We start from the raw sequence: 27,129 nt of genomic DNA, 5'->3' as shown, positions 1-27,129 counted from the left end.
AAAAAAAAAAAAAAAATCAACATTTGGTGAGATTCTTACTTCAAAACAGCTTGAGGAAGGAAGATCTTCCCAAGAGTCAAATAATGGCCATAGTGACTATCTGAACAGCCCTTGAATGTTCTTCTCCCCACAGCTGGCCCTGAAAGCTTAACTTTGTGGTTCATATCCAAGGAAAAGAGACATATTTTCCTTGAAGTTGGTCTGCCTTTTGTGAGCCATCTGGCATCTCTTAAAACATCTGGAACTCACTCAAGGTATATTACCGTTCTGAGAGGCGTGCAAAATAGAATTCTGATTCCCCAAAATGGGAGGGAAATTGAGGCCCAAGGGACACTGAATAGAAAAATAGCAGCAGTCATGCCAACTTCCTTGCTCCTGGAAACAGGACTTCAGAGTGAACTGAGGAAAAGCCACATCTGAGCAGCAAAGGTCCTTTGTTTACCAGAGTTCTTAATTTTCTTTGTGATGGGGCAGTGGGCAGGGGGTGAGCACAAATCATAGACCTCTTTGAGTTTCTCATGAAATGTGTGTAACCTCTCCCCAGAGGAAAAAAAAAGTGCATCCAAATAGTCACCATTTCATAGGGTTTACAGATCATTTGTACCTTTCCAGATAAATAAATGCAGTCTTAAAGGATAATATATGGGCCTTTTCATTAAACTCATTGGAATTTTGACCAGACACAAAGAACAGTATAGAAACGTATTAAATATTTGCCATCTTTCATCCTGTGGACTCATTTATCCTGTTCCTTCCAGCATTTGTTTGATGCAGTGATAACTTCTAGCAGGGCTCCTGAGGCTAAATAGTGCCACATACATTTATTTTATTAAGAATCTGGCCATTACAAAGTCAAGTGTAGAGTCAATAGATCTGTAGAAGCTAAGAAGTTTCCAAGTGTGCACGCTCAGTTTAGCCCATTCATATGTCCATATTCTTCACCTCTTGAATTCACCAATAGTGCCATTAGTGTTGTCACCCATTGTGGCAATACATACTGTCATTCCACTGTGGACTTCCTCCTGTACCAGACCATACAGACACCTTAGTAATGTTTATTATCAATTGTAATCATAGAATAATATGTTATAAATATAGTTCTAAATTGCTTAAATGTAATACTTCTTAGAATGTATTAAAACTAACAACAAAATCTAAATAGTCAAATGTCTGCATAGTCAGTAAAACACAGGTAAACATCTTTCTGGTATTCTTTCCTTTTACCCAAAGTCCATGTGACATAAGCAATGATATCCCTCATTCCACACCCTCTTCTGAATCCAGCTTGATTTCTGACAGTTCTCTATTAAAGTACTGCTGCAACCATTTTTGAATTATCTTCAGTAAAATTTTCTTGTGTGCGATATTAATGATATTGCTCAATATTTTCCATATTTTATTGAATCACCTTTCTTTGGAATAGACACACATACAGATCTATTCAAGTTGGTTGACCAGGTAGCTGTTTTCCAAATTTCTTGACATAAATGAGTGAGTGCCTCCAGCACTGCATCTGTTTGTTGAAACATCTCAATGGGTGTGCCATCAATTTTCAGAGTCTTGTTTTTCACCAGTTCCTTCAGTGCAGCTTGAACATCTTCCTTCAATATCATTAGTTCTTAATTATATGCTACCTCCTGAAATGGTTGAATATTTACCACTTCTTTTTGGTACAATAACTCTGTGTATTCCTTCCATCTTCTTTTGATGCTTCCTACGCTGTTCCATATTTTGCCCATAGAATCCTTCAGTATTTCAATTTGAGGCTTAAATTTTTGTCTTCAGTTCTTTTAGCTTGAGAAATGCCAAGCATGTTCTTCACCTTTGATTTTCCAACTCTAGACCTTTGTGTTTCTTCACTGTGTCCCCTTGACCTGCCCTTTGAAATCTTCTGTTCAGCTCTTTTACTTCATCATTTCTTGCATTCATTTTAGTTACTCTCCATACAAGTGCAAGTTTCAGAGCCTCTTCTGACATCCATTTTGGTCTTTCTTCTGTTCTTCTCTTTTTAATGGCCTTTTGCTTTCCTCATGTATGATGTTTTTGATTTCATCCCACAACTCATCTGGGTTTCAATGCATTAAATCTGTTCTTCAGATGGTCTCTATTCAGGTGGGATATACTCTTGTGGATTTGTGTTCACGTTCTTCAGCTTCAACTTAAACTTGCCTATGAGAAACTGAGGGCTGTTCCACAGCTTGCCCCTAGCCTTGTACTGACTGATCAGATCAAACTTCTCCATCATCTCTTTCCACAGATATAGTTGATTTGATTTCTGTGTATTCCATCTGGAAATGTCCCCATGTATAGTCACTGTCTATGTTGTTGAAAAAAAGGTATTTGCAATAAATAACATGTTGGTCTTGAAAAGTTCTGTCATGTGGTCTCCAGAAGGCTTCTTTCACCAAACCATATTTTCCAGTTATCAATGCTTCTTCTTTGTTTCCAACTTTGCCATTCCAATCATCATTAATTATCAATACATCTTGCTTCCATGTTTGGTCAATATCAGACTGCAGAAGTTGGTCAAAATCTTCAATTTCTTCATCTTTTGCTTCAGTGGTTGGTGTGCAAATTAGAATAATAGTCATATTAACTAATCTTCCTTGTAAGTGTATGAATATTATCCTATCAGTGACAGCCTTATATCAGTATATATCTTGAAATTTTATCTTCAATTTGTCATTTCTGGCATAGTAGGGGAATTGATTTTATGATTGGCTGATCCATAATGGTCAATAGGAGTCCTTTTAAGCTCACTAATATCTTAATATCAATCTTTATGTGTTCCATTTCATTTTCACCACCTCCAATCTTCCTAGATTTATACTTCATACATTCAGTGTTCCAATTATTAATGGATGTTTGCAGCTGCTTCTTCTCATTTTGAGTCATGCCACATCAGCAAATGAAGGTCTCACAAGCTTTGCTCCATCCACATCATTAAGGTTGACTCTACTGTGAGAAGGCAGCTTTTCCTCAGTTTTATTTTAATTGCATTCCAACCTGAGGAGCTAATCTTCTGACACTATATAAGATAATGCTTCACTGCTATGAACAAGTTTTCCAGTGGACAGTTTCTTCAGAAGTAGACCTTGCCACGTCCTCTTCCTAGACTATCTTAGTCTAGAAGCTCCACTGAAACTTGTCCACCGTGGTTAACCCTGATTTTTTTTTTTTTTAATACCAGTGGTATAGCATCTAGCATCGTAGCAACCTGCAAGCCACCACATCATGACAAACTGACAGAAAAGTGGTGGAGTAGCAAAGGAGGTCTTGGTATATATAAGCTCTCTATTGAGATGAATCATAAGTAACTTATAAGGTTCTGACTTTGGCAACCAGGTAGATGGTGGTTCCATTACCTGAGCTAGGAAACAGAGTGGAGTAGTTTGGATGGGTAGAGGAAAGGTGATGGGTTCCATTTTGAATACATTGATCTGAGTAGGAAGATTAAAGTGAAATGATGACTTCAGAGTCCTTATTAAAGTTAAATTAAAGTTGTGGAAGTGGGTAAGATTACCCAAGGATGGAATGTAAAGTAAGAAGAGAAGAATTTTGAAGAGGACACTAATTGTTAATGAGTGGGTAGAGAAAGTCCCACAAAGAGACTGAAAATAATCGAAGGACCCATGTGAGTGTGATCATCAGAAGAGATGAGAATTTGGTAAAGAATGGCATGATTACCTGTGCTCCATGATGAAAAAACAAAAAAAAATATAATTAGAGCTGGAAAATTTTCATTAAATTTAAAAACATGGAGGTTATTAGTGAATTGGTGTCTTAATTTCCTAGGGTTGTCATAACGAAATACAACAAACTTTGAAAAACAAAAATATATTGTCTCACAGTTCTGGAGCCTTGTTGTTGTTGTTGTTATGTGACCTCGAGTTGGACCCGACTCATAGCGACCCTTCTTGGGTTTCCGAGGCAGTATCACTACGGAAGTAGATTGCCCCGTCTTCCTTCTGAGGAGTGGCTATTGGGTTTGAACCTCCAGCCTTCTGGTGAGCAGTAAAGTGACTTAGACACTATGCTAACAGAGCTCCCAAAAATTAGGTAGTCAGTAGGACCTTTCTCTCGCTGCTATTAAGAAAGATTCTTCCCTGTCTCTTCCAGTTTCTGGTAGCACCAGGTATTTTGAGATATTCCTTGGGTTTTAGATACATCTTTACATAGTATCTCTTCTTAAGTGACCTTGTCTTCATGTGTGTTTTACCCTTTTATAAGAAGCCATTCAAAAGGGAATAGGACCCATCTTACTCCAATATGATCTCCTTAAGTTAACTGAGCACATCTTCAGACAACAACCTTATCACCAAACAAGATTATATTCTTAGAGGGCTTAAGATTTTAGTAGGGACACAATGTTATCCATAACACTTCATAAAGGCAGATTAAATAAAGTGATATGGTAAAATGCATATGGGGACATAAATGGGAAGGGAGGAAGCTGAGACGGTGTCTGTGCACCACTCTTTCAGGGAGTACTTTGGCGATACTAAGTATTTACTTTCTGTTACCATCTAGGCAATTCCAACCCATAGCAACCCTATAGGACAAAATAGTACTACCCTCTAAAGTTTCCAAGCCTGTATTCTTTACAAAAACAGACTACCACATCTTTCTCCAACAGAGCTATTGATAGGTTACAAACAGCCAACCTTTGTTACCAGCTGAGTGTTTGACCATTGCACCATCAGGTTTTGTTCTGTTGTACATAGGCTTTCTGTGAGTCGGAACTGACTCAGTAGCACCTAACAACAACACATTTTTCTTTCAAATGTCAAATTTTCAATAACAAATAGCATTTTCTTTTGATTTAAAAAATGTATTTCTTTATTACACAGAAGGAACTACACAAGATTTTTTTTTTCTTTCTGACTGAGGGGTCATTATTATGAATATTCATACTTAAAAGATTTTCATAATAATCATGAATAATACTAAATTGCTAGAGTTTTCTTGTACATGTTTCTGTTGCATCCTCTACAGATGTCAGCAGTCATTTCTTAGCAGCTATCAATCAATCTGTTTCTAGAAACCCTGATATACTCTCTCTAGTATGCTGCTCATTTGTTAGCCTAGAGCAAAATTCAGTGTTGCCAGGGGAAGTAAGCTGTTTTTAGATTAACCTCTTAATGTTGTTGTTTAAAAATACATCAATATGCTCTAATCATAAGAACAATTCATTTCTTACTTATGGAGTATAATGGCATAATATGACGAATATCTATCTTTCTCACTTTATTTTTTGCCAGCCTTCCTTCATATACACTATATTCTTCAGTGGCTCCCATTCATTCATTCACTCACCTCTTCATTCATCCATTTATTCATTTAATCAACAATTACTGATCTTTTATATTTCAGCACTGTGCTACGTAATGTTGATAATAAAGTGAATGAAACACAATCCTAGCCCTCAGTAAGCTACTGTCTATAGAGAAGCTCAACAAGTAAACAGATAATGGGTACCCAGTATGATGTGTGTATAAAACTACAGTAGAGTGGACAGTGTCAAAATAGATAGAATTTCCAAAAAGTGCCATGTTCTTTATGTGCACACGTTTTTTGCTCTGCATGAAATTCTACCAACACAATACTCTACTGGCAAATACTTTTTTATCTTTCAGGTTCAAAATTAATCATTTCTTCTCTCATTTAGCTTCCCTGACATTAGTCCCCAACACCCAGTAAATAACATACATAGGATTCAAACCTAGATTAGTTATCTGTCCTACCACAAAGATAAATGAAGATTACAATCTAGTTACTATACTAAACCAAGACCAAACCCATTGCCATCATGTCTAGTCTGACTCACAGTAACCCTATAGAACGAGTAGAACTGCTCCTTAGGGTTCTCAAGGCTGTAATCATAGTGCACAAGGCATTTGACTGCTAACCAGCAGGCTGGGCTTTCAAATCTACCAGCCATTCCTCAGAAGGAAAGTTGGGCAATCTACTTCCTTAGAGATACTGCCTCAGAAACTCAAGGAGGAGTTGCTGTGAGTGGGAACCAACTCGCCAGCAGTGAGTTTAACCTTTACAGAAGCAGATTGCCACATCTTTCTGACACAGAGTAGCTGGTAGATTCAAACCTTTGATCTTTTCCTTACTGCTGAGTGCTTATGTCACTATACTAAACTTCTAATAACAGTAGCTACTATTTAGTACAATCCAAACATTGAATTAGAAACACTTATTTATTTTTATTTCTCTCTCTCTCTCTCTCTCTCTGTTTCTCTATCTCCCTCTGTCACTTTTCTTCTTAACTTCCTTTCAACAAACATTAATTGAATGCCTTCTAAGAACTGGGCACTATTCTAAATGTTTGTTTTGGCATGTAATCTTCATAGAATACTGGTAATAAGAATTACCATTCTCATTTAGTAGTTAAAGTAATTTGGCATAGGAAGATTTAGTAACTGCCCCAGGTCACAGAGACCACAGGCAGCAGATCTAATGTTGAAAACAAGGTTTGATTCCAAAGTCTGTATGTTTATCCAGTATGCTAAATACACAATTCATTCTATCACAGCTGTAAAAGTTAAACATATTTGAATTTAAGCGTCACCAACCCAGCAATCTGAGAATTGAACTGGCTTTTTAGCTATACTCAGAAAATGTTAAGCACTTGAGAAAATGCGATGACATTTATTCATTCATCCAACAGTTATTGGCCATTGGATTTCTAGAATAATCTACTGTATTTGTTGTGTGAAACTGAGTAAGTCACCTAATCTAAGTATTAGTTTCCTCCATCTAAAATAAAGATTCCTCCATATAAAATAAAAATAGTAATATAAGCCCTGCTAAGTTGGGCAATCCTACTTCCGTAGTGATACTGCCTCGGAAACCCAAGAAGGGGTCGCTATGAATTGGGGCCGACTCGACGGCACATAACAACAACAATAACAACAAGCCCATATGGTTGTTTTGTTAAAGTAAATGATACAAAATTATTTTGTAATATACCTATATAATGGATTATAGCTAACCCTTACTCCTGGACCACCCATCTCATAGTTGATAAAGATGTAACAATTAGTTGCTTCTGAGTAATGACCTATATCTGTGTGTTTATTAAATAAAAATACCTTGTTGATCATACTCATACTGTTGGACATCCTTGTACTAAATGATACCCTAATGGTAGAAAACACTCCTGAATATTAATTCCTCATCAAAATCATATAGATTCTAATTCATGTAAGGGACATTCAAACGTCAATTTCATTCTTGTGAAACTTTAAATTCTTTCTTATCTGCAGGTCAGAGCTATATGTGGGAAACATGGGCTATATTTGACCTTGAGCCTTCTGGAAACACTGCTTAACCATCAAGATTTGAGTTACCAAAATGAAATAAAGTAAGCTGAATTTTTATTCACATAGTCTATTAAGATACCAAGCATAGAACTCTGACTTTAGAACACTAATAAAAGTTTTATATGTGAGGCAATCTATACCATAACTTGAAGATGGAGTTAAATAATATTTGATTATCTTAAGGCCTAAAATTTTTATTGTCACAGAGAAACAAGGCAGAACATTTCCACTTCGAGCTAATATGAACAATCAGCAACCAGATTTACTTTATTGCCTTAAAAAAAAAAGATAAAATATATTAAATTATATTTTTTAGACATTGGACATCAGGTAGCACGTAACAGTGATTCCTAAAAGGAAGGAAGACAAATGAGGTGAGTTCTACAACTTTCCCAACTTACTGCACAGTAAGAGGGAATCAGAACAGACCCCAGCAATCTTCCTGAGTTAAAAAGATAGATGCTGAAGTACAGGGAAACCAAGGAAGCTAGTATTCACAGTAGCAGAGAGGAGAGAAATCCCAAAAGAGATATCTCTGGAAATCTGCAAAGATTTGCCCTCATGAGTACTGCTTAATTATTTTGTAATACCAAATCTAGGGAAAGAAGCACCAAGAGAAAAGAAGAGTAATAAAAAGGTGGATTGGTTATATTAATAAAGCAAGAAATAGTTGTAGAAAATTCATCTATCAAGGGGACATAACAATCTTAAATGCTTACGCCATTTATAAAATACACAAAATACATAAAGCAAATATAGAACTCAGAGGAGAAATAGACAAATTTACAATTATAGTTGAGAATTCAAACTTCTTTATTTGTAATTAAAAAGTTCTGGTGGTGCATTAGTTAGCACATTGGTTAAAGCACTCAGCTACTAACTGTAAGGTCAGTCATCTGAACCTTCCACCTACTCTTAGGAGAAAGATGTGAGAGTCCATTTCCATATTTTGCCTATAGAATCCTTCAATGTTTCAATTGAAAGCTTCAATTTTTTCTTCAGTTCTTTCTGAGAAATGCCAAGTGTGTTCTTCCCTTTGGGTTTTCTAACTCCAGGTGTTTTCACATTGCATTATTATACTTTACTTTGTCTTCTTGAGATACCCTTTGAAATCTTCTGTTATTTTACTTCCTCATTTCTACCATTCATTTTAGTTACTCTCCATTCAAAAGTAAGTTTCAGGACCTCTTCTGACATCCATTTCAGTCTTTCCTTTCTTCCCATCTTTTTAATGATTGTCTTAGTTTGTAGTGCTGCTATAACAGAAATATCAGAAATAAAAATTTATTCTCTTACAGTTCAGGAGGCTGGAAGTCAGATTGCAGAGTGCTGGCTCTAGGGGAAGACTGGACTAGAAGTCCAAGTTCAGAGTGCTGGCAGTAGGGGAAGACTTTCTGGATTCTGGGTGGAGACCCCTAGACCGTGAGCTTCCACTCTACCTTCCAGGCCCACTGGAGCAACCTGTAGGCTTATACAGACTCACACAGCTACGGGGCTTACAAACTCAATATTGGCAGGCACTATAACAGGCTGCTGGCTGCTGAGGTTGATGAATCCAGGATCAGCAGGTTGTTGGCTCTCAGGCTGCAAAGGCAATAATTCCAAGATCATTAGTTAACATAGCAAGCCACTAGTTCAAGTGTAGGAACTGAAGATGATGACGAATCAAATGCAGGATAATTTCCATATATACAATGGAAGCAGGCCACACCCCTTCAACTGATTAACTGCTCATAGCAGATTCCACTACAGAGGTGATTACATAACATCCAATCTCTTCATGGAAAATAACTACATCATAACTGCCAAGCCCTCAAAATTAAAAGCTTGCCCCAGTAAAGTTGATACATAACTTTAACTGCCACAATGCTCTTTTTCTTTCTTGATGTATGATGTCTATGATGTCTTCCCACAACTTGTCTGATCATTAGTATTCAATGCATCAAATCTGTTCTTCAGATGGTCCCTAAATTCAGGTATGATATATTCAAGGTAGTATTTTGGCTCTCATACCAAAATCCAAAACCAAACTCACTGCTGTCGAGTCAGATCTGACTCATAGTAACCCCTCCTTGGGTTTCTGAGGTATCACTATGGGAGTAGATCACCCAATCTTCCTTCTGAGGAGTGGCTGGTGGGTTTGAACTGCCAGCCTTCTCATTAGCAGTCAAATGCCTTAGGTATTATGCTTTCATAGACTTCTTTTCATTTTCTTCAACTTCAACTTAAAATAGTATATAAGTAATTGATGGTCTCTTCTACAGTTGGCCCCTGGTTTTAACTGATGATATTGAGCTTCTCCATTATCTCTTCCCACAGATGTGCTCAGTTTGATTCTTGTGTTTTCCATCTGGCAAAGTCCACATGTATAGTCACTATTTATGTTGTTTAAAAAAGGTATTTGCAGTGAATAAGTTTTTGGTCTTACAAAATTCTATCATGTGCTCTTCAGTGTTATTTTTGTCACCAGAGCCATATTTTCCAACTACTGATACTTCTTTGTTTCCAACTTTCTCATTCCAGTTACCAGTAATTATCATTGAATGTTCATTGCATGTTTGGTCAATTTCAGACTGCCAAACTTGATAAAAATGAAGTTTTTCATCTTGGCTTTTGTCTTTTTGAATAACAAGGAGCTCTGGTGGTGTAGTGGATAAGGCACTTGACTGCTAACCAGAAGGTCAGCAGTTCAAACCCACCAGCTGCTCCATGGAAGGAAGACAGGGCAATCTACTTTCATAAAGGTTGACAGCCTCGCAAACCCAATGGGGGTCACTATCAGTCAGAAACTACTTGATGGCAGTGAGTTTGGTTTATTTTTATTTATTTATTTATTTTGGTCTTCCTTGTAGGCATATGAATACTACCCTATCACTGACACCATTGTACTTCAGGATGTTGTTGTTGTTGTTGTTGTGTGTCATCGAGTTGTACCCGACTCATAGCGACCCCTCCTTGGGTTTCCGAGGCAGTATCACTACGGAAGTAGATTGCCCCATCTTCCTTCTGAGGAGTGGCTGGTGGGTTTGAACTGCCAGCCTTCGTACTTCAGGATAGATCTTGAAATGTTCTTTTTGATGATCTGTGCAACACCATTTCTCTTCAATTTATCTTTTGCAGCATAGTAGACAATATGCTTGTCCAATTCAATCTATCCAATACCAGTCCATTTCAGCTCACTAAAACATAAGGAAAGCCAAAGAAGAGTTGTTGCCTTTGAATTATGGTGTGGGTGAAGAATAATGAAAATACTACAGCCAGAAGAATGAACAAATATGTCTTGGAAGAAGCACATCCAGTATGCTTCTTGGAAACGAGAATGGCCAGATTTCATTTCACCTACTTTGGTCATATTGCCAACAGAGACCATTTGCTGGAGAAGGATATCACGCTTACTAAAGTAGAGGGTCAGCAAAAAAGGGGAAGACCTTTATGAGATGGATTGACACAGTGGCGGCCAGGATGGGCTCAAGTATAGAAATGATTGTGAGCATGGTGCATGACTGGGCAGTGTTTCTTTCTGTTATACACATGGTCGATATGAGTTGGAGTCAACTCAGTGGCACCTAACAACAACAATAACTCCTAGGATATTGGTCTTTATGCATTCCATTTCATTTTTGACAAATTCCAATTTTCCTAGATTCATACTTTGTACATTCCACATTCTGATTACTAGTGGATGTTTGCAGATGTTTCTTCTCATTTTGAATCATGCCACATAAGCAAATGAAGATCTCAAAAGCTTTTCCCCATCCATGTCATTAAAGTTGACTCTACTTTGAGTTGACTCTACTCAGCTTGTCCCCAGTAGTATTTTGAGTTCCTTCCATTGTGAGAGGCATATCTTCTGACCCTATATCAGACAATGTTTTCCTGCTATTCATAAGGTTTTCAGTGACCTTTTTTTTTCTTTTTTTTTTTTTTTTCAGAGTGGACCTGGCCACATCCTTATTCCTAGTCTGTCTTAGTCTGGAAGCTCTGCTGAAATCTTTGCTCCCTGCATTACCCTGCTGGTATTTGAAATAACCAATGGCACAGCTTCCAGTATCACAGCAACATGCAAGCCACCAAAGTATAACAAACTGGCAGATGAGTGGTGGCCATAAAGATTATAGCTTTGGAAATCCTATAAAACAGTTCTGTTGTTGTTTTTAGGTGCTGTTAAGTTGGGTCCAACCCATAGTGACCCTATGTACAACAGAATTAAATACTGTCTGGTTTTGTGCCATCCTTACAATCCTCATCCAGTGGGAGCTCTGCTAGCCTAGTGAGTAAAGCACTGGCTGCTAGCCAGAAGGTTGGCAGTTCAAACCCACCAGCTGCTCTGTAGGAGAAAAATGAAGCAATCTACTTCCGTAAATATTTACAGTGTTAGATACCCAATGGGGTTCACTATGAGTCAGAATTGATTAATAATTGATAGCAGTGAGTTCTATATGTAATTACTATGAGAAATAGAATATCATGAGGAATACAGAAGATTTAAACTACACTATCAATGAACCTAATCTAAGTGATAATTACAAAACACTCTACCCAACCCTCCAGAATACAAATCATTTATAAGCAAACAAAATATTTAAAGAGAGAAACTATATTTTGGGCCATAAAACAAGTCTTAGTAAATTTTATAAGATTGAAATCAAACAATGTATGTTCTTTCACTATAATAGAAATAAATCAGAAATCACTAACAAAAGAATGTTGAAATCCTCCAATATTTGAAAACTAGCACACTTCTAAATAACCTACAATCAAAGAAAAAACACATGGAAAATTAGAAAATATCTTGAACTTAATAAAAATTAAATCAACAAGCTAGTCATCTTTGTCTTCTTTGTTTTTGCCCTTTTTCATATACAATCCATCAGTTAAATCTATTAGTTCTACTTTGCAGAATCTGATCATTTTCTCATCATCTCTATTACTTCCTTAGTCCAACTTACCATCATCTCTTTCCTAGATTACTGCAAAAGCTTCCTAACTGGACTCTGTTTCTACCTGTGTCCTACTAGTTTATCCTCAACAGATCAGCTACAGTGATCTATTAAAACTTAAACTAGATCACATCACTTCTCTGCACAAAACACTACAGGAATCCCCCACTTCACTCGGAGAAAAGGTCAAATCCTTTTCAAAGGGTCTACATAATTTGGTTCCTTGATCAATTTTCTACATCCATCTGCAGCTGTCTCCATTCATTCTGTTGCAGCTACACCAGGATCCTTGCTTGTCCTCAAACACACCAGACACACATCCACTTTAGTGCCTATCCTCTGGGTATTTTCCTATCTGCAATGCTGTTTCTCCACAAACCTTGTGCAAACTCTCCAAGCTTCAGGTTGTTGCTTATATGTCCTTCTTAATGAGGCGTACTTTAACCACCCCATTTAAAGCTGTAATGCCCTATTCATTTATCTTTCTCCTTGACCTATTATTCTCCTTCTGTTTTCTTCTATACTTTCATCAACTTCTAATGTGCTATATATTTTACAAATTCATTATGTTTATTGTTATTATCTTCTCTCTCTCTCTCTCTCTCTCTCTCTCTCTCTCTGATACACTATATATTATAATGCCACGGCAGTGGGAGTCAGGGTCTTTATTTTATTCACTGATGTATTCCAAATATTTATAGCAGTGTCTCACACATAGTAGATGCTCAGTAAATATTTATGAAATTGAACTGAATTAGAGTAGGACTTGAGTATCAAAATACTCTCAAGAATGCAGATGTCTGAATTCTTCCCAGTCCTTGCCTCATGCCAGAATTGAAGGAGGCCTTCTCTAAACACCTCATCAAAATCAGATTCTGTGTGCTATGCTCTATTATAGAACCCAGACATTTTCTTTCCTAGCAACTTGCCACTATTTGGCATTATATTTTTACTTGTGTGATTTGTTAGTCTAATATCTAGGCAGTGACATCATGCTGGCAAGTACCATGACTTTCTTCCTAACATTGCATTCCCAAAAAATTGCCCAGTACTTGGCACATGGTGGGCACATGATAAATATTTGATGAATTCATTTATTTATTCATTTAACAAATATTTACTTTTCTAGGCACTGATATTACTAGACGTATACAAAACAAAGCCCTTTCCCCATGGAGCTTGTATTCTACTAGGGAAGAAAACAACAAATAAACTAGAAGATATGCTCTAGTACATGGTGATAAGATAAAGAAGGGTAAGGATTATGAGAAGAGCCAATTGATGGATAAATGAGTAAAGGAAGTTAAGGGGTTGAGCCTAGCCAGTGAATTTTTATTGGACCAGGATTTGACATAGGACTTCCCTTCTGGGGTGGGACAGGTGAGGAAAATAAGTAACAAAAGAAGAAAAGTAAACTAAGACCTGAGTAGAAAACCTAGAGGCCAAAATTGAGAGTCCCAACTAGGAACCAATCTAAAGAGGGAAAAGAAAGTGTCACTATACCTGACACATAGTAGAGGTTCATTAGAAATTTGTTCATTAAAAGTTGGTGTACAGAATCAAGATTCCAGGAATCAGAGATATGAGAGCAAGAGTGGGATTACCCATAAAAAAAAAACCATTGCTGACAAATCAAATTCTGACTCATAATGACCCTATAGAACAGAGTAGAACTGTCCCCATAGGATTTCTAAGGCTGTAAATCTTTATAGAAGCAGACTGCTACATCTTTCTCCCTTGAAGTGGCTGGTTTGCTCAAACCTGCAATTTTTTGGTTAGCAGGTGAGTGCTTAATCACATATTATTGTATCAGTATTCTCAATTTCCCCATCTTATGTGCTAGTTAGAGAAGCACACCAATTTCTATATTCACCTATCTTTGACCTTTGAATGTTCAAGGACACCAAAACCATGCGAACCAATGAAGAATTACACTTATAAGAGATAAACCTGTTTCATCCTTAAATAGCTATTGACTAAATCTTCTTCTTTTGAATTAAACTCATTCCATTAAGAGCTTTGTATACAAACCTATATCCTTAAGCGATTAAAGATGCAATTTAGACACACATTTTAGGAGCTGAATGCACGAATCATTATTTTAGTACATATTGTCCATTAATCTGCTGTTCAATTGGGAACCCATTTGGAATGTGGCTGCTTGCTAATTAGCAGGATTCTAGTGCTGAGCTGCTTCCTGATTAAATGTCCTTTAGAATCAATAAAACATCAGGAGGGATTATGGTGATGTGGGATTAGCCCCATCTAACCAAATAAAATGAATTGTGTTCCCTTCTTAAACTGTCACGTTGCAAGAGCTTGATGAGAGGAGCAATTTTGTGAACACTGTTGTAAAGTTTGTTTTTCGTTTTTTTTTTTTTTTAACATTGAGATTTTGTTTTTTTTGCCGTTTGTCTACCAATTAGCAGAGATGTTGGTGAATGACTGCCAGGGTAAGGCGATTTTGAGAAAGACTTGATTATGATTTCAAATCTCTACTCTGAATCACCCTTATGCAAAATGAATTCAGGTTGTGTTGGATGGAAATTATTATCCCTATTCTTGGCCAGGAACATGTAAGTCAGAATTAGCATTTAATGTTTCTGTGTGACTTTGCAATAAATGGTAATTAAAGAGGGCAGAGAGAGAACAGGAGGCAAACTAATACTCTAAAATTGTGTTGGCAAAATTAAATGCTTCATACCCAGTTTAAAACACATGCACACAAGCCAAATTGTGTTGAGGAGGGGGATAAATAATGAAGCTGCCATGGAAGTTTCCTGAATAGAGTGGAGCAATTGACACAGCCACAAGTAGGACTTATCATACACATCTGGCCCATTATTGAGAGTGCAATTAAGTTGAAAAAGACTGGTTTGCTAATCCCAGGAACGACCAGAGGATTTTAGGAGATAAAGGAAACATGAGGTGTTTGATTCAGCAATTACTTTTTAATGGGAATAGGAAAATTGTTAGGCAGCAAGCTATTAGAAATGTGGTATGGATCTGCCCATTGATTGGGCCTTAGAACCCAAACCTGGCTTTCAAGAGTTTGTTAATTACAGTTTTCTCTTCCAGAATCCTGTAATTCACCTAGAATGCAGATACTAACAATAATAATGCTATTGTTGTTGATAAAATTATTACCATTACTAGCCAACATTTATATAGTGCTTACTGTATTCCAGGCCGTATTCTAAGTGCTTTATAAATGTTAGCTCTTTTAATCCTAGAAACTGTCCCATGAGAAAGATGTTATTAAATTTTCAAATGAAGAAACTGAGGCACAAGGTAGAGAGAAGCTAAAACCAATAATTAACTTGCAGAGCCAGGATTCAAATTCAAGCTCTCTGGCTCCAGGGTCTTGGCTCTTAATTACTACACTATCCCACTTCTGTAAGTTCTACAGCACTCAGCTGAGAGGAGTATGGGCTAACAGTTCATCTCAGGGACTCTGAACAGACTATCTGAAGGCCAGTGTTTGCTCCATCCTTGTATTTGGTGTTTATTTTAGTTTTCTAGTGCTGCTTTAACAGAAATACCACATGTGAGTTGCTTTAAAAACAAACATTTATTTTCTCACAGTTTAGGAGGCTAGAAGTCTGGACATCAGCACTAGCTCTAGGGAAAGGCTCTCTCTGTGTCTACCCTGGGGAAAGATCTTTGTCTAAGCTTCTGTGACCCTAGTGTTCCTTGATTCCTAGGCAATCTGTCTCCCTAGTCTGTGCTTGCCTGTCACTCTGTTTATGTGGCTCCTTATAACCCAGCAATGATTAGATTTAGGAATACCCTACACTGATATGACCTCACTAGCATAACAACAACAAAAACCCTATTTCCAAATAGCATTATATCCACAGTTCTGTTGTTGTTATGTGCCAGTGAGTCGGACCCGACTCATAGCGACCCCTCCTTAGGTTTCCGAGGCAGTATCACTATGGAAGTAGATTGCCCCATCCGAGGAGTAGCCGGTGGGTTTGAATTGCCAGCCTTCTGGTAAGCAGTCAAGTGCCTTTAGGCACTAGGAGTTAGGATTCCAATAGATATTTTGGGGATACACATTTTAGTCCATAACAATGCACAGTTCTGGATTTGAGGAACTCACTATCACTTGCTCTCTCCTCCAAAACCCCAGGAGAGATGTGAATACAGATATAGGAGGGAGAGGCTTCTAAGGTCCAGGAGTGGATATGCTCCAAAGAAGCCCAGGGCTTAGAGGCAACTTTCCCTCACCATGTTAACCCCTCCAGCACCCTTTTAGCTCTCATATGTGGGGAAGGCAGCATGGCCTCTGGGATCACATAGGCCTAGGAGAAAATACTGGCACTGAAACACACTGGCTTTGGAAACTTGAGTAAGTTACAAAGTTCTCTTGTCTCTTCTGGCAAATGGAAAAAGGATCCTTTTGTCTGGACTTAAGAGTTTATCCCTTCTGTCTCAGGGACGGGCTGTGCTTCTCACTGTTAACAGAAAGACAAGAGGAATAGAACTTAAGCTATATGAACATGAAAGTGAAAGTACAGAAAGATGGTACATCTCAATGCACATCTTAGCAGCTGAATGAAATAACATTACCAAAATATAGCACTGATTTGATAGGGTAAAGGAATTAATACATGTGCACCAAATACATCCCAGACACTGTGCTATATGCTTTACATGTGTTTTATCATTTCATACTTCCAAAACACCAAGAGTTAGTATATATAGAACCATTTGACAGATGAGTAAGCTGAGATTCATAAGTGTTAAGTAAATTGCCCCAAAACTGAACTTCTTTGCATCTTTTTTGTCCATAAAGGCTTACAGTCTCTGCCTTGTTGTAAAGTCTGTCTTCCTTAGCTAAAATACAGGATTACAGACTTCTGGAGGAATGGCTGTGATTATGAAACTCTTCAAATTCAGAAGTCTATGTAGGACTGAGCCTGGCTTCCTGAACAGAGCTAATGCTCTTCAGCTATCTTCTGAGTTTGGTGAGACTCAAAGAAATTAACTAGAAGAGAGTTGGGGAAGATCATATGTACCAAGACAGAAAGGCAAAAGAAAGCATAGTAAATTTGGAGAACTGCAAACTCTTCATTCTGTCCAAAGTATGCATTTTCCAAGGTGGAGAAAGATAGTAAATAGGCTTTGAATCTGTATGGCGCTCATAGAGTAACAAAACACTTTTCAAGGTTTCAAGGGTGATTCAATAAAGTACTCCCACATGTTGAGTGGTTAAAAGTTTCGTTTGATTGTGTCTTTCATAAATGGAGTGTTTTTGTATAAAATATCTTCTGCCTAGCAACCCCTGACTAAAATTCCTATGAACAAAGAAAGAGACAAAAATTACACCAGTAGCAAAAACTACTAGGCACTCTAGTGTCAAAATATGTAAGGCATCCCCATTAATTATGAGTAAACAGAATTTTTGAAAATTCACAAATTTCATGCCCCACACTTTCCCTTGTCTACCTGTAGGAAGTATGGAAAACCATAGTCTTCTCTTTGAGGTAGAGACTTCAAGTCTAAATCAACCAAAAAATAAATAGGTACTTTTTTCTATAGCAGCTGTACTATTCCCCACCTTGCCTTCTTCTGCCCTGCTCCAAGAATACACACATATGTGCTTACTCAGTCACCCTTTTTTTTACCCATTCAAAAAGTTCAATTCTTAGGAATGACAGAGAAGAAAGTTGAGGTGAGGGAGATGGGAAGGGGAAAACCTGGCTGTGGTGTTTGCATCTGGTGAGGTATAATTTCTGAAAACAAAATAGTGTAGGTTGAAATAAACACAGGAAGACTCATGGTAGTTGCAATATGCTAAGGAGATATAGATTATAACATATTAAACAACTTAGGGTATCTAATATTCAGCAACTATGGTAACAAGATCTCAATACCACCTAACCTCAGGTACTAGGTGAGTATCTGAGATGGACTGGGAATTGGTGAGAGTTGGAACCTGGCTCATTGACTGCAGGTGTAAGTAAACCATGAGCATGGCCCAGGGAAATCTGTGTGATTCACCTGTGGATTGTAATGAGTCTGAACCGAAGCTAAGTAAAAGAAAAATAAATAAATATAAAAATACTGCAGAACATGGAAAGGTAGTCATGATCTTGTACACTCAGAAGAAAAATAAACCTGTGGATATGATCTACTCTGGAAACTATAAAAACATTAGAAAACCACTGGTGTTCATGGTAGGACATAAGAAGTTTTGTCTTCTGTTGAAGTGAATTGAAAAGGAATAAGCATAATGACATAAAAAGAAGATGTAAGATTTAAAAAGCACAAAACATGAGCAAGAAGAAATTTTAAAGAACGTGGGAGAGTGTGAATAGTTTCAAGTAAATTTAAAAGTTCATAGCAGAATTAAGAGATAATGAGGAATCAATAAAAGAGCAACGTTAATGTCAGATACAATCTAATACATAGTATAGAACTTGACAGGCTCTGACAAAACCTAGATGAAAAGAACAGAGAAAAAATGAGAGAGGATAGTAAATATAGAAGAATAAGACAAGATGCAACCTCCTTAATATTGTAGAGAAGAAATATTCAAATTGGAATTGAAAAAAAAAAATCACAACTAAAGAAATTTCCTAAGGCAGGAGGGAAAAAAAGAGTCTTCTGTTCACAGATTGAACGGACTCACCATAATCTAAATTAAGAAAAACATGTACCCATATTTTTCAAATCTTTTTGCATTATAAAGCCAAAAAAATTATTCAAGGATCCAGGCCAAAAACAAAATAAAACTAAACCAAACCAAATTAAAGAAAAAAGAAAGATTAATTATAGAACAAAACTCAGACTGACATCAGACTTCTGCAATAATAAGTGTCAGAAGACACTAGCGCCGAGTCCGTGGGATTTCAAAGGAGAGAAAATGTAACTGAAGCCAAATTACATTCATGTGTAAGACCACAGAGCATAATGGTTATGAGTGCAGGATTTGAACTCAGACAACCAGTGACTGAATCTTGACTGCTTCGTTGACATGTGTGTCCTTGGGCAAGTCACTTATATTTCTCATAGGATGATTATCTCCATTAAATGAGATAATGACTGTACATAAAGTACTCAGAAAACTCACTAAAGATATTTTAACTAGATAAATTCAACTGAGTTTAAATTTGAACTGAGATTTACTTGAGTCTGGATCAAAGTCATAAATCTTATCTTCTAGTCCTGACTACAACTTGACTTTAAGAGTTTAGAATCCATTTTTTTTTCTTGTTAGAATTACAGTGCCTGTTACAGCATCTAAGGAGCTCTGGTGGCATTCTGGGTAAGGGATTTGGCTGCTAACCAGAAGGTTAGTGATTCAAACCCACCAGCTGCTCTGCAGGAGAAAGATGAGGCAACCTGCTTACATAAATATTTACAGCCTTGGAAACCCAATGAGAGTTGCTGTGAATCAGAATCAACTCAATGGTAGTGAGTTTAGATTTTGGTTTGATTATGGCAACTAGAACCTATTCCAACATTTAACCTGTCATGATTCTTTGGATGTTCTAAGGTAATATAACAGAATATGGGAGAAAAACAACCTTTTACTAGAAGGATTTTATTGGTCACATAAGTTCTACACACTATTCAAATTAGGTAATGCCCCAGTTCAACATTTTTCCATAGTCTCCTTCTGCACTATTAGCATATACTCAAAAAGGGACAGGAGAGTTTCTGATGACATTTTTTCAGGGCCTTTCTCTCATTGTTATATCCCATATAACTCTTAACTGTGCTCTGAAAAATAAATCGTATGTGATGAATACATACCAATGGGTCTGAGTTCTTGTTATTTTTGTTTTGTTTTTGAAAATCAAAGAATCAGAAAATGTTCTAGTCATATGCTTTCTAAAAGGCCCTGAAAATAAAGTGCAGGAAGTGTGGAAGACCAGAAAATATTCTACTGCAGTTCATTTCTAGATTTGTGCCAGTATAAGATATTTATATGATTATCAATACTCCTTGTGGACTGGCAACATTATGTTGATAAAAGAGAAAAAGGTTGAAGTTGTCAATGATTTCATTTTACTTGAATCAACAATCAATATCCGTGGAAGTAGCAATCAAGAAATCAAATAATGGATTACACTGATTAAATACGATGCAAATGATCTCTAAAGTTTTAAAAAGTAAAGATATCACTTCGATGACTAAGATGTGCCTTACCCAAGCCATTGTCTTTCCAATAGCTTTTGCATACCAAAAAAAAAAAAAAAAGGCATACAAAAGCTAGACAATGAAAAATAGGCAGAAGAATTAATTAGCTGGAACTGTGGTATTGGCAAAAATACAAAATATACCATGATCTGCCAGAAGAATGAACAAATCACTCTTAGAAGAAATACAACCAAAATTTTCCTTTGAAACAAAGATAGCAAGACTCTCCCTTACTTTGGACACATCACTGGGAAAGATAAATTGCTGGAAAAGAACATCATGTTTGGTGAAGTAGAGGGTCAGAAAAAATGGGGAAAACAACAATGAGATGAATTGACACAGTAACCACAATAGTGGATTCAAACACACTAATAATCATCAAGATGGCACAAGGCAGGGCATCATTTTGTTGTTATACAGAAGGCCGCCATGAATCAGAGCCATCTAAAGGGCAACAACAACTCTCCTTGAAAGTGATACGTCTCCAACTCTATCTTATCTGCTTAAAGCTACAGCATTTCATACAGTCATCAGCTTATCTGATTTGTGGCCCTGTCCCCTCCTGTATGCCTTATCTATTTGTGAGTGCAAAGTGACATGAAGCTCTGGGGACCATGTTTTAAAAACTTCAAATTAGGGCATGTTTACTGAACAAAAAACTTTTCAGACTTGTGAAATCATGTCTAGGAAAAGTTTTATGAGGTATAAGTGAAACAAATGTATTTAATGAATCACTTTTATTAAAGATAATAAAGTCACATGAAAGTAGAACTCCTCTAGAAAAGCCAGAATGCATTCCTAACTTGTTCTTGATTTTTGATGGGTAGGAAAAAGAAAACAATTCTTATCACTTCTAATTTTATTGCTAGCATAGAAACTGTCTTTGGTTAATATAAGCAAAAATAGATATATGTTGTGAAAGAATATGACATTTTATTTGGGGAAAATAAAACTTCAGAAAAGGTGAGAACAAAAAATTAATGAGAAAGGCAGAGAAGGAAATAGACAGAGGAAGAGAGATCAGACAAGGTAGGTCACAAGTTTGGCTAGTGAAGGGTATACAACTTTGATTATAGTCCACCTACAAAGTAGCAAAAAGGAAACTAGTATGCTATTAGTAGAAGAGGACTCCTGGGTGATGCAAATGCTTAATTGGCTCAGCTGCTAACCAAAATGTTAGAAGTTTGAGTCCACTTAGAGTCACCTCAGAAAAAAGGCTTTGTGATTGATCTACTTTCAAAAAATCAGCCATTTTAAACCCTATGGAGCACAGTTCTACTCTGACACATGGGGTCATCATGAGTTGGAATTGACTCAACAACTGATTTATCACCAGGAGAATGGAGGATGTATGCTGGACAAAAATAACTGATTTCCATTATTGAAGCTGTGCCAAGGTGTTTTTCTGCTTTAAAGAACTTCCTGATTTTCACATGTAAATGTACTGCCCACTGCAATTTATGCTGGGTCACTGTGGTGAAATAAATTCCTTTTGCTTTGTTCTTTGGAACAAAGCTTAGAAAAACAACTTGAAAGATTTTTTCCCCTAAACCCTAAGGGGTTACTTTTGCCCTAGTTTTCTACCCTAGATGGTTTGTTACTTTTGTCCAGGTTGGTTGATGTTTCCTAGGTAAGCTGTAAACAATTTATGATTTAGTACATTTTGGCCCTGGCCTACAGCATGCTCTGTGATTAGTATGCATCTTGCAGGGATTGGTCAATATACTTATGCAAATGAAATGACTATAACCTCTTATGCAAATGAAGTGTCTGTGGCCTACCTAGAGGGACTGGTCAGTTTTGGTCCTGGTGGGAGGGTCATGCCTTAAAATTGATAAAGAGTTTTCTTATATATGCAGTCAACCCCACAGAGGTAGGCAGACAGAAGCAGAAGGAAGCAAGAAGAAAAAAGAAGCAGAGATGAGGCAAAGAATCTTCTAAATGAGTTGAAACACAGGTCAAGGGCTGTGATATTGAAGATAGCGAGAAGCCCAGAAGAGGCCTTGTGGTAGAGTTGGTGGTGACAGTCTGCTTGGCCAAGAGGTGGCTATCCTCAGGGGGCCAAAAGGAAATCTGTTCTTAGGGAACTAGAGGAGGTCTCTATAGCTGAGAGGGGGCATGTACGGCAGAGAGAGAAGGGCCTGCTTGCTTGAAAGGCAGAGAGGAGCTGAGAGAGCTGTCCTGCACTGAACAAGGGAGGGATTTGCTCTCTTCTTTAGGGGAGACTTCCAGGCTTTGTCTGCCAGCTTCCTGATTCTAATCTTGAACTGTAGCTTGTTGGTTCTAATCTCCAGTTGTACGTCTTACTTCCTTAGTAAACAACTTAATTTTAAGTATGATCTGAGAGTTCTGTGTGGCCATTGCAATAGTTATCAAACTCAGACGAAAAATAGAGAGTGCTGTGGAAGGAATAGCTGGTATCAGAATTGGCAAAAGGTTGAAGAGTGGAAGAATGTCTTACCTCCACCTCATTGTCCCTGCTAAAGTTGATTGGTTCTGATACTACTACTACTACTTCTGATACTACTTCTGATACTACTACTACTCCCACAATTGCACAGTCATATTACTAAATATTGTCCAATGCTACTGTCTGCCTCTTTCTATGTTCTTTTCTGTGATGGAATATTTCCCATACTTGGCAAGCTAAAATAAAAAAAGTCATATGAAAGTGGAACTCTCCTAGAAAACCCACAATATAATCTACAACTTGCTCTTTATTTTTGCTTGATTTTTGATGAGTAGGAAGAAGAAAAAATTCCTATCACTTACAATAGAAACTGCCTTTTGCTAATATAAGTTATATAAATATATAAAGGATATGCTATATTTTATTTGGGAAAAATAAAACGTCAGAAAGGACCAATCATTTTATTCCCAAATGAAGACAGTACATTTCCCAGACTTTCTTTGGTTTTGAGGTTCTGGAATCCGTTTAAGTTTTACCAATGAGATGCAATTGAATGAGATTTGGAAGGCAGAGGTGGCAAGGGGAAATTTCATTGATTCGTTTATTTTGCAGTGGTAGAATGACTCCTCACTCTGGCAGACTCTAGTGTTTGTACAGCCTAGTCACCATGATTAGGAGCTCTGGTAGCGTAATGCCTAAGGCATTTGATTGCTAACCAGAAGGCTGCTGGTTCAAACCCACCAGCCATTCCTTGGAAGGAAGGTTGGACAATCTACTTCCGTGGTGATAACACCTCAGAAACCCAAGGAGAGGTCGCTGTGAGTTGGTTCCGACTCAACAGCACATAACAACAACAACAGCAGTCACCATGATTAGGGGTGACTGAGACACCAGCTAGAAGCCTGCAAGTCCCTGACGTCTAGACCACATTTGCAGAGGTTTGAATATGAGCCAGCAGCCCCAACCTCCATCCCTCCAACCCTTGCAATAATTTTGTGTGCACTTAATTCCCTATAGTAAAATCCTTTCTATTAGGAATACCTGAAGTAGTTTGTTTCCTACATTGAACCCAAAATGATACAATTATCAAAAACCTCCTTTAATATAAACTTTTTGGTATAAACTTAAAGATTTATTACACATTCTTCTAGGACAATGATATTGATGACAAATATTGTTATGTGTTTGGTCTTAAAATTAGTGTTTCCTTCTCTTGGACAGATGGCAGAATTTTGTTGAGTTGTTGAGCAGAGCTTTCTCTGATATGTCATCTGATTTGCCTGCAGGTGAGTTCAGTTATTTTGTAACAGGCAGTGGTTAGCAATGAAATTGAAATTGTTCCATAAAACCACATATTCCTGAGAGAATTCTCATTTCCTTGAACTGTTGTTGGCTATGCTCTTTAATTTGAGCAATTTTCTTCCTGGATTTTATATCATTCTTTCCTGATATGTAAACAGCTCACCAGTGAGGAAAAAAATAGGAGTGCAAATGCCTTAAGGACTATGCTTTTAGGATAATTGGGTCATTTTTTGTTGTTGTTGCTAGCTGCCATAGAGTCAATTCTGACCCATGGTGACCCCGTGTGTTACAGAGTAGAACTGTTCCATAGGGTTTTCTTGGCTGTGATCATAATGAAAACAGATAACCAGGCCTATCACATGGTATCACTGTTGTTGTTGTTATGTGCCGTCGAGTCAAACCCGACTCATAGCGACCCCTCCTTGGGTTTCCGAGGTAGTATCACTACGGAAGTAGGATTGCCCAACCTTCCTTCCGAAGAGTGGCTGGTGGGTTTGAACCGCCAGCCGTCTGGTTAGCAGGCAAGTGTCTTAGCCACTATGCTACCAGAGCTCCCATGGTATCACTGGGTGAATGTAATTGTCAGTCTTTAAGTTAGCAGTCAAGCGCAAACCATTTGCACCCTTAGGGACTTCCGTTGGGCCATGAAAATGTGTAACTGTCCACGTTTTATTTTATCATGAGACATTCTCTTGCGGTAGCCCTTTAAGACTAATGCAGTACACTTACAGAAGTTGGTATTATTTACTAGTATCTCAGTTGTATAGCTCCTTAGATTTAGGAATTCCACTATTTTGCATTTATCTATTGATACCTCACACACACACACACACACACACACACACAACATAAGTGTGTTTAGTGCAGGTTTTTTCCTGGTACATGTGGGGTTTTGTTTTGTTAAATGGGGAAAATGAAATGATTATTCAGAATTCACTTAATTATATTACCATACATACAATTGGTCAAGTTCTATGTCTCTGTAAAATAACAGGGATGGACTGCTACAGGAGGATTTCCAAGGCATATTAACATATTCAGAATGTGCTAATTACTAAATATCTTCTCCGATTCATTTTTATATTTATATTATTAAGTAGAAATATAAAAATGATTCAGGCAAGATATTTAGTAATTAGCACATTCTAAATATGTTCATCTTCTGTTGCAATTACTTTATTTACTACATGCATCAACCATTTACTGATTACTCTTTGGATCAAAATAAAAGGTACTGAGACAGTTAAGGGTAGAGGGGAATTTCATATCAATCTGCATCCAGGCAGAAAAACAGAAACCTTTCTCGGTATCTCAAATAGAAGGAATTTACTGCAGGGGATTGGCTATAAAAGTATTAGAAAGCTGAAAAAAGAGAAAGAGAATAGTGAGGTAACCCAGATATTACCAACTATAGGAAGAAGCTGCTATACCTAAGACTGGAGGAACATAGAGAAAGGAGTACTGTTATCAGAATCTAACATGATGCTACCAGACAGACACATGTGACATGGTGCTACACACTACATGCTTCTTCAGCTTTAAGAGGAGCACCACATAGGTGGGGCTTGGAGCTCTAAGGGAGTGGTTGATGTTCTGAGAGAGCATAATGTGGTCAGTGCTAGGATAACTGAAAGCGTATCATGTAGCTGTTCACCTAATCTCTGATGTTTCACACATAGCTGATACTAAGAATGTTGCAAGACAGCAGTAGCGTTTTGCTGATGCTGGAATAATGTTCACACAATCCAAAAACAAGAAGAAAGTGTGCCTACCCTCTCCCCACATTTCTAATATTCCTTTAACTATCTCCCATTATCAGAATTTAGCCTGAAGTCAGTTGGAAAAACATGCTAGAAAACATATTTGTAGATTTCTAGCTCTAACATTGAAAAGCAAAGGATAGAAAAGTCAGATGGAGATAGGAAATAATAGGGTGTTATCAACTCAGAGTTCAAGTTTTTACAACATAATGTATATCTTTAAAGAACTCATAGTCCTGTTGAAAAGACAGGTGAAAGACATCAAAAAATGATAACAAATATTTAAGCCACTTTCTCTAACTCTCTAAATGAAGTAACATGGTATAGCAGAAATATGCCTAAAAATATGAGTTGAAGTCTCACTTCTGAAACTCAATAGCCAACCTATATTGGAATATTTATTTTATTTCTCTATGACTTGTTTTTCTTATCTATAAAGTGGGCAAAAACAATAAGAAAGAATTAAGGAAGGAAGAGAGGGAGGAAGGGAGAGAGACCTAAAAAGGAAGAAGAAGAAAGGAAGGAAGGAAGAATCTTCTCTGTTGATCTCAAAGGGTGATTGTAAATCTGACCAAAAAAAAAAAAAAAGTATTTTAGGTAACATAGCACCCTACCAAGCAAGAGGGAGGGTATGATTGCATGTTATCGTGCTAGCCTGCTGATTACTGAGAAAGTTAATGACTTGATCTCTTCCCATTTCTGTATTGCTAGATCTAAGATGATTAAATTCTCTTAAGCATACATTGAGCTATTTTGTCTTTTCTTCAGCCGTACATGTAGACATTATAAAAGGGAAGAGGATGTCTTATACAGAAATCAAAGAAAGTTACTCATGACCTATGTGCAAAATTGTAAGATTTTCTCATTCCTGGGGTCCTTTTTCACTCAAATATCTCATAATAACCTGATTAATATGACTCATATTTGCACTTATATATACTACCTTGTAATAAATGTCATATCATTTGTAGCCACAAAAAAGCCTGTTATCTTTTTAATGTGCATATAATTATTAATTAAAGGCTTTAAAATATCAATGAGTAAGACTAATGACAGAAATGGACTAGTTTGCATCACCACAAACTTGCTGGCAAGAGCAACTAGAAGACTAGATAAAATTATATGTATATACATATATATATATATATATGAAGGCTGGCAGTTCAAACCCACCAGCTACTCCTCGGAAGGAAGGTTGGGCAATCTACTTCTGTAGGGATACTGCCTCA

General features: G+C 37.2%; 1 protein-coding gene across 1 annotated transcript in view; it reads left to right on the top strand.

Annotated features, from left to right (window-relative positions):
• Window positions 1–27,129, top strand: part of CUNH1orf87 (chromosome unknown C1orf87 homolog) — a 143,540-nt gene that overhangs the window by 87,286 nt on the left and 29,125 nt on the right. Inside the window, exons 7-8 of the mRNA XM_042782439.1 lie at window positions 7,278–7,375; window positions 24,060–24,124. Coding sequence (XP_042638373.1) covers window positions 7,278–7,375; window positions 24,060–24,124 — 163 coding nt within the window. The remainder of the gene's footprint in view (window positions 1–7,277; window positions 7,376–24,059; window positions 24,125–27,129) is intronic.

This window comes from Orycteropus afer, unplaced genomic scaffold (genome assembly GCF_000298275.1).
Source record: "Orycteropus afer afer isolate SDZICR_OR568_19922 unplaced genomic scaffold, OryAfe1.0 scaffold00318, whole genome shotgun sequence".
NCBI classification, from domain to species: domain Eukaryota; kingdom Metazoa; phylum Chordata; class Mammalia; order Tubulidentata; family Orycteropodidae; genus Orycteropus; species Orycteropus afer.
Note: the sequence above shows the minus strand (reverse complement) of the source record. Positions and strands in the feature narration are given on the sequence as shown.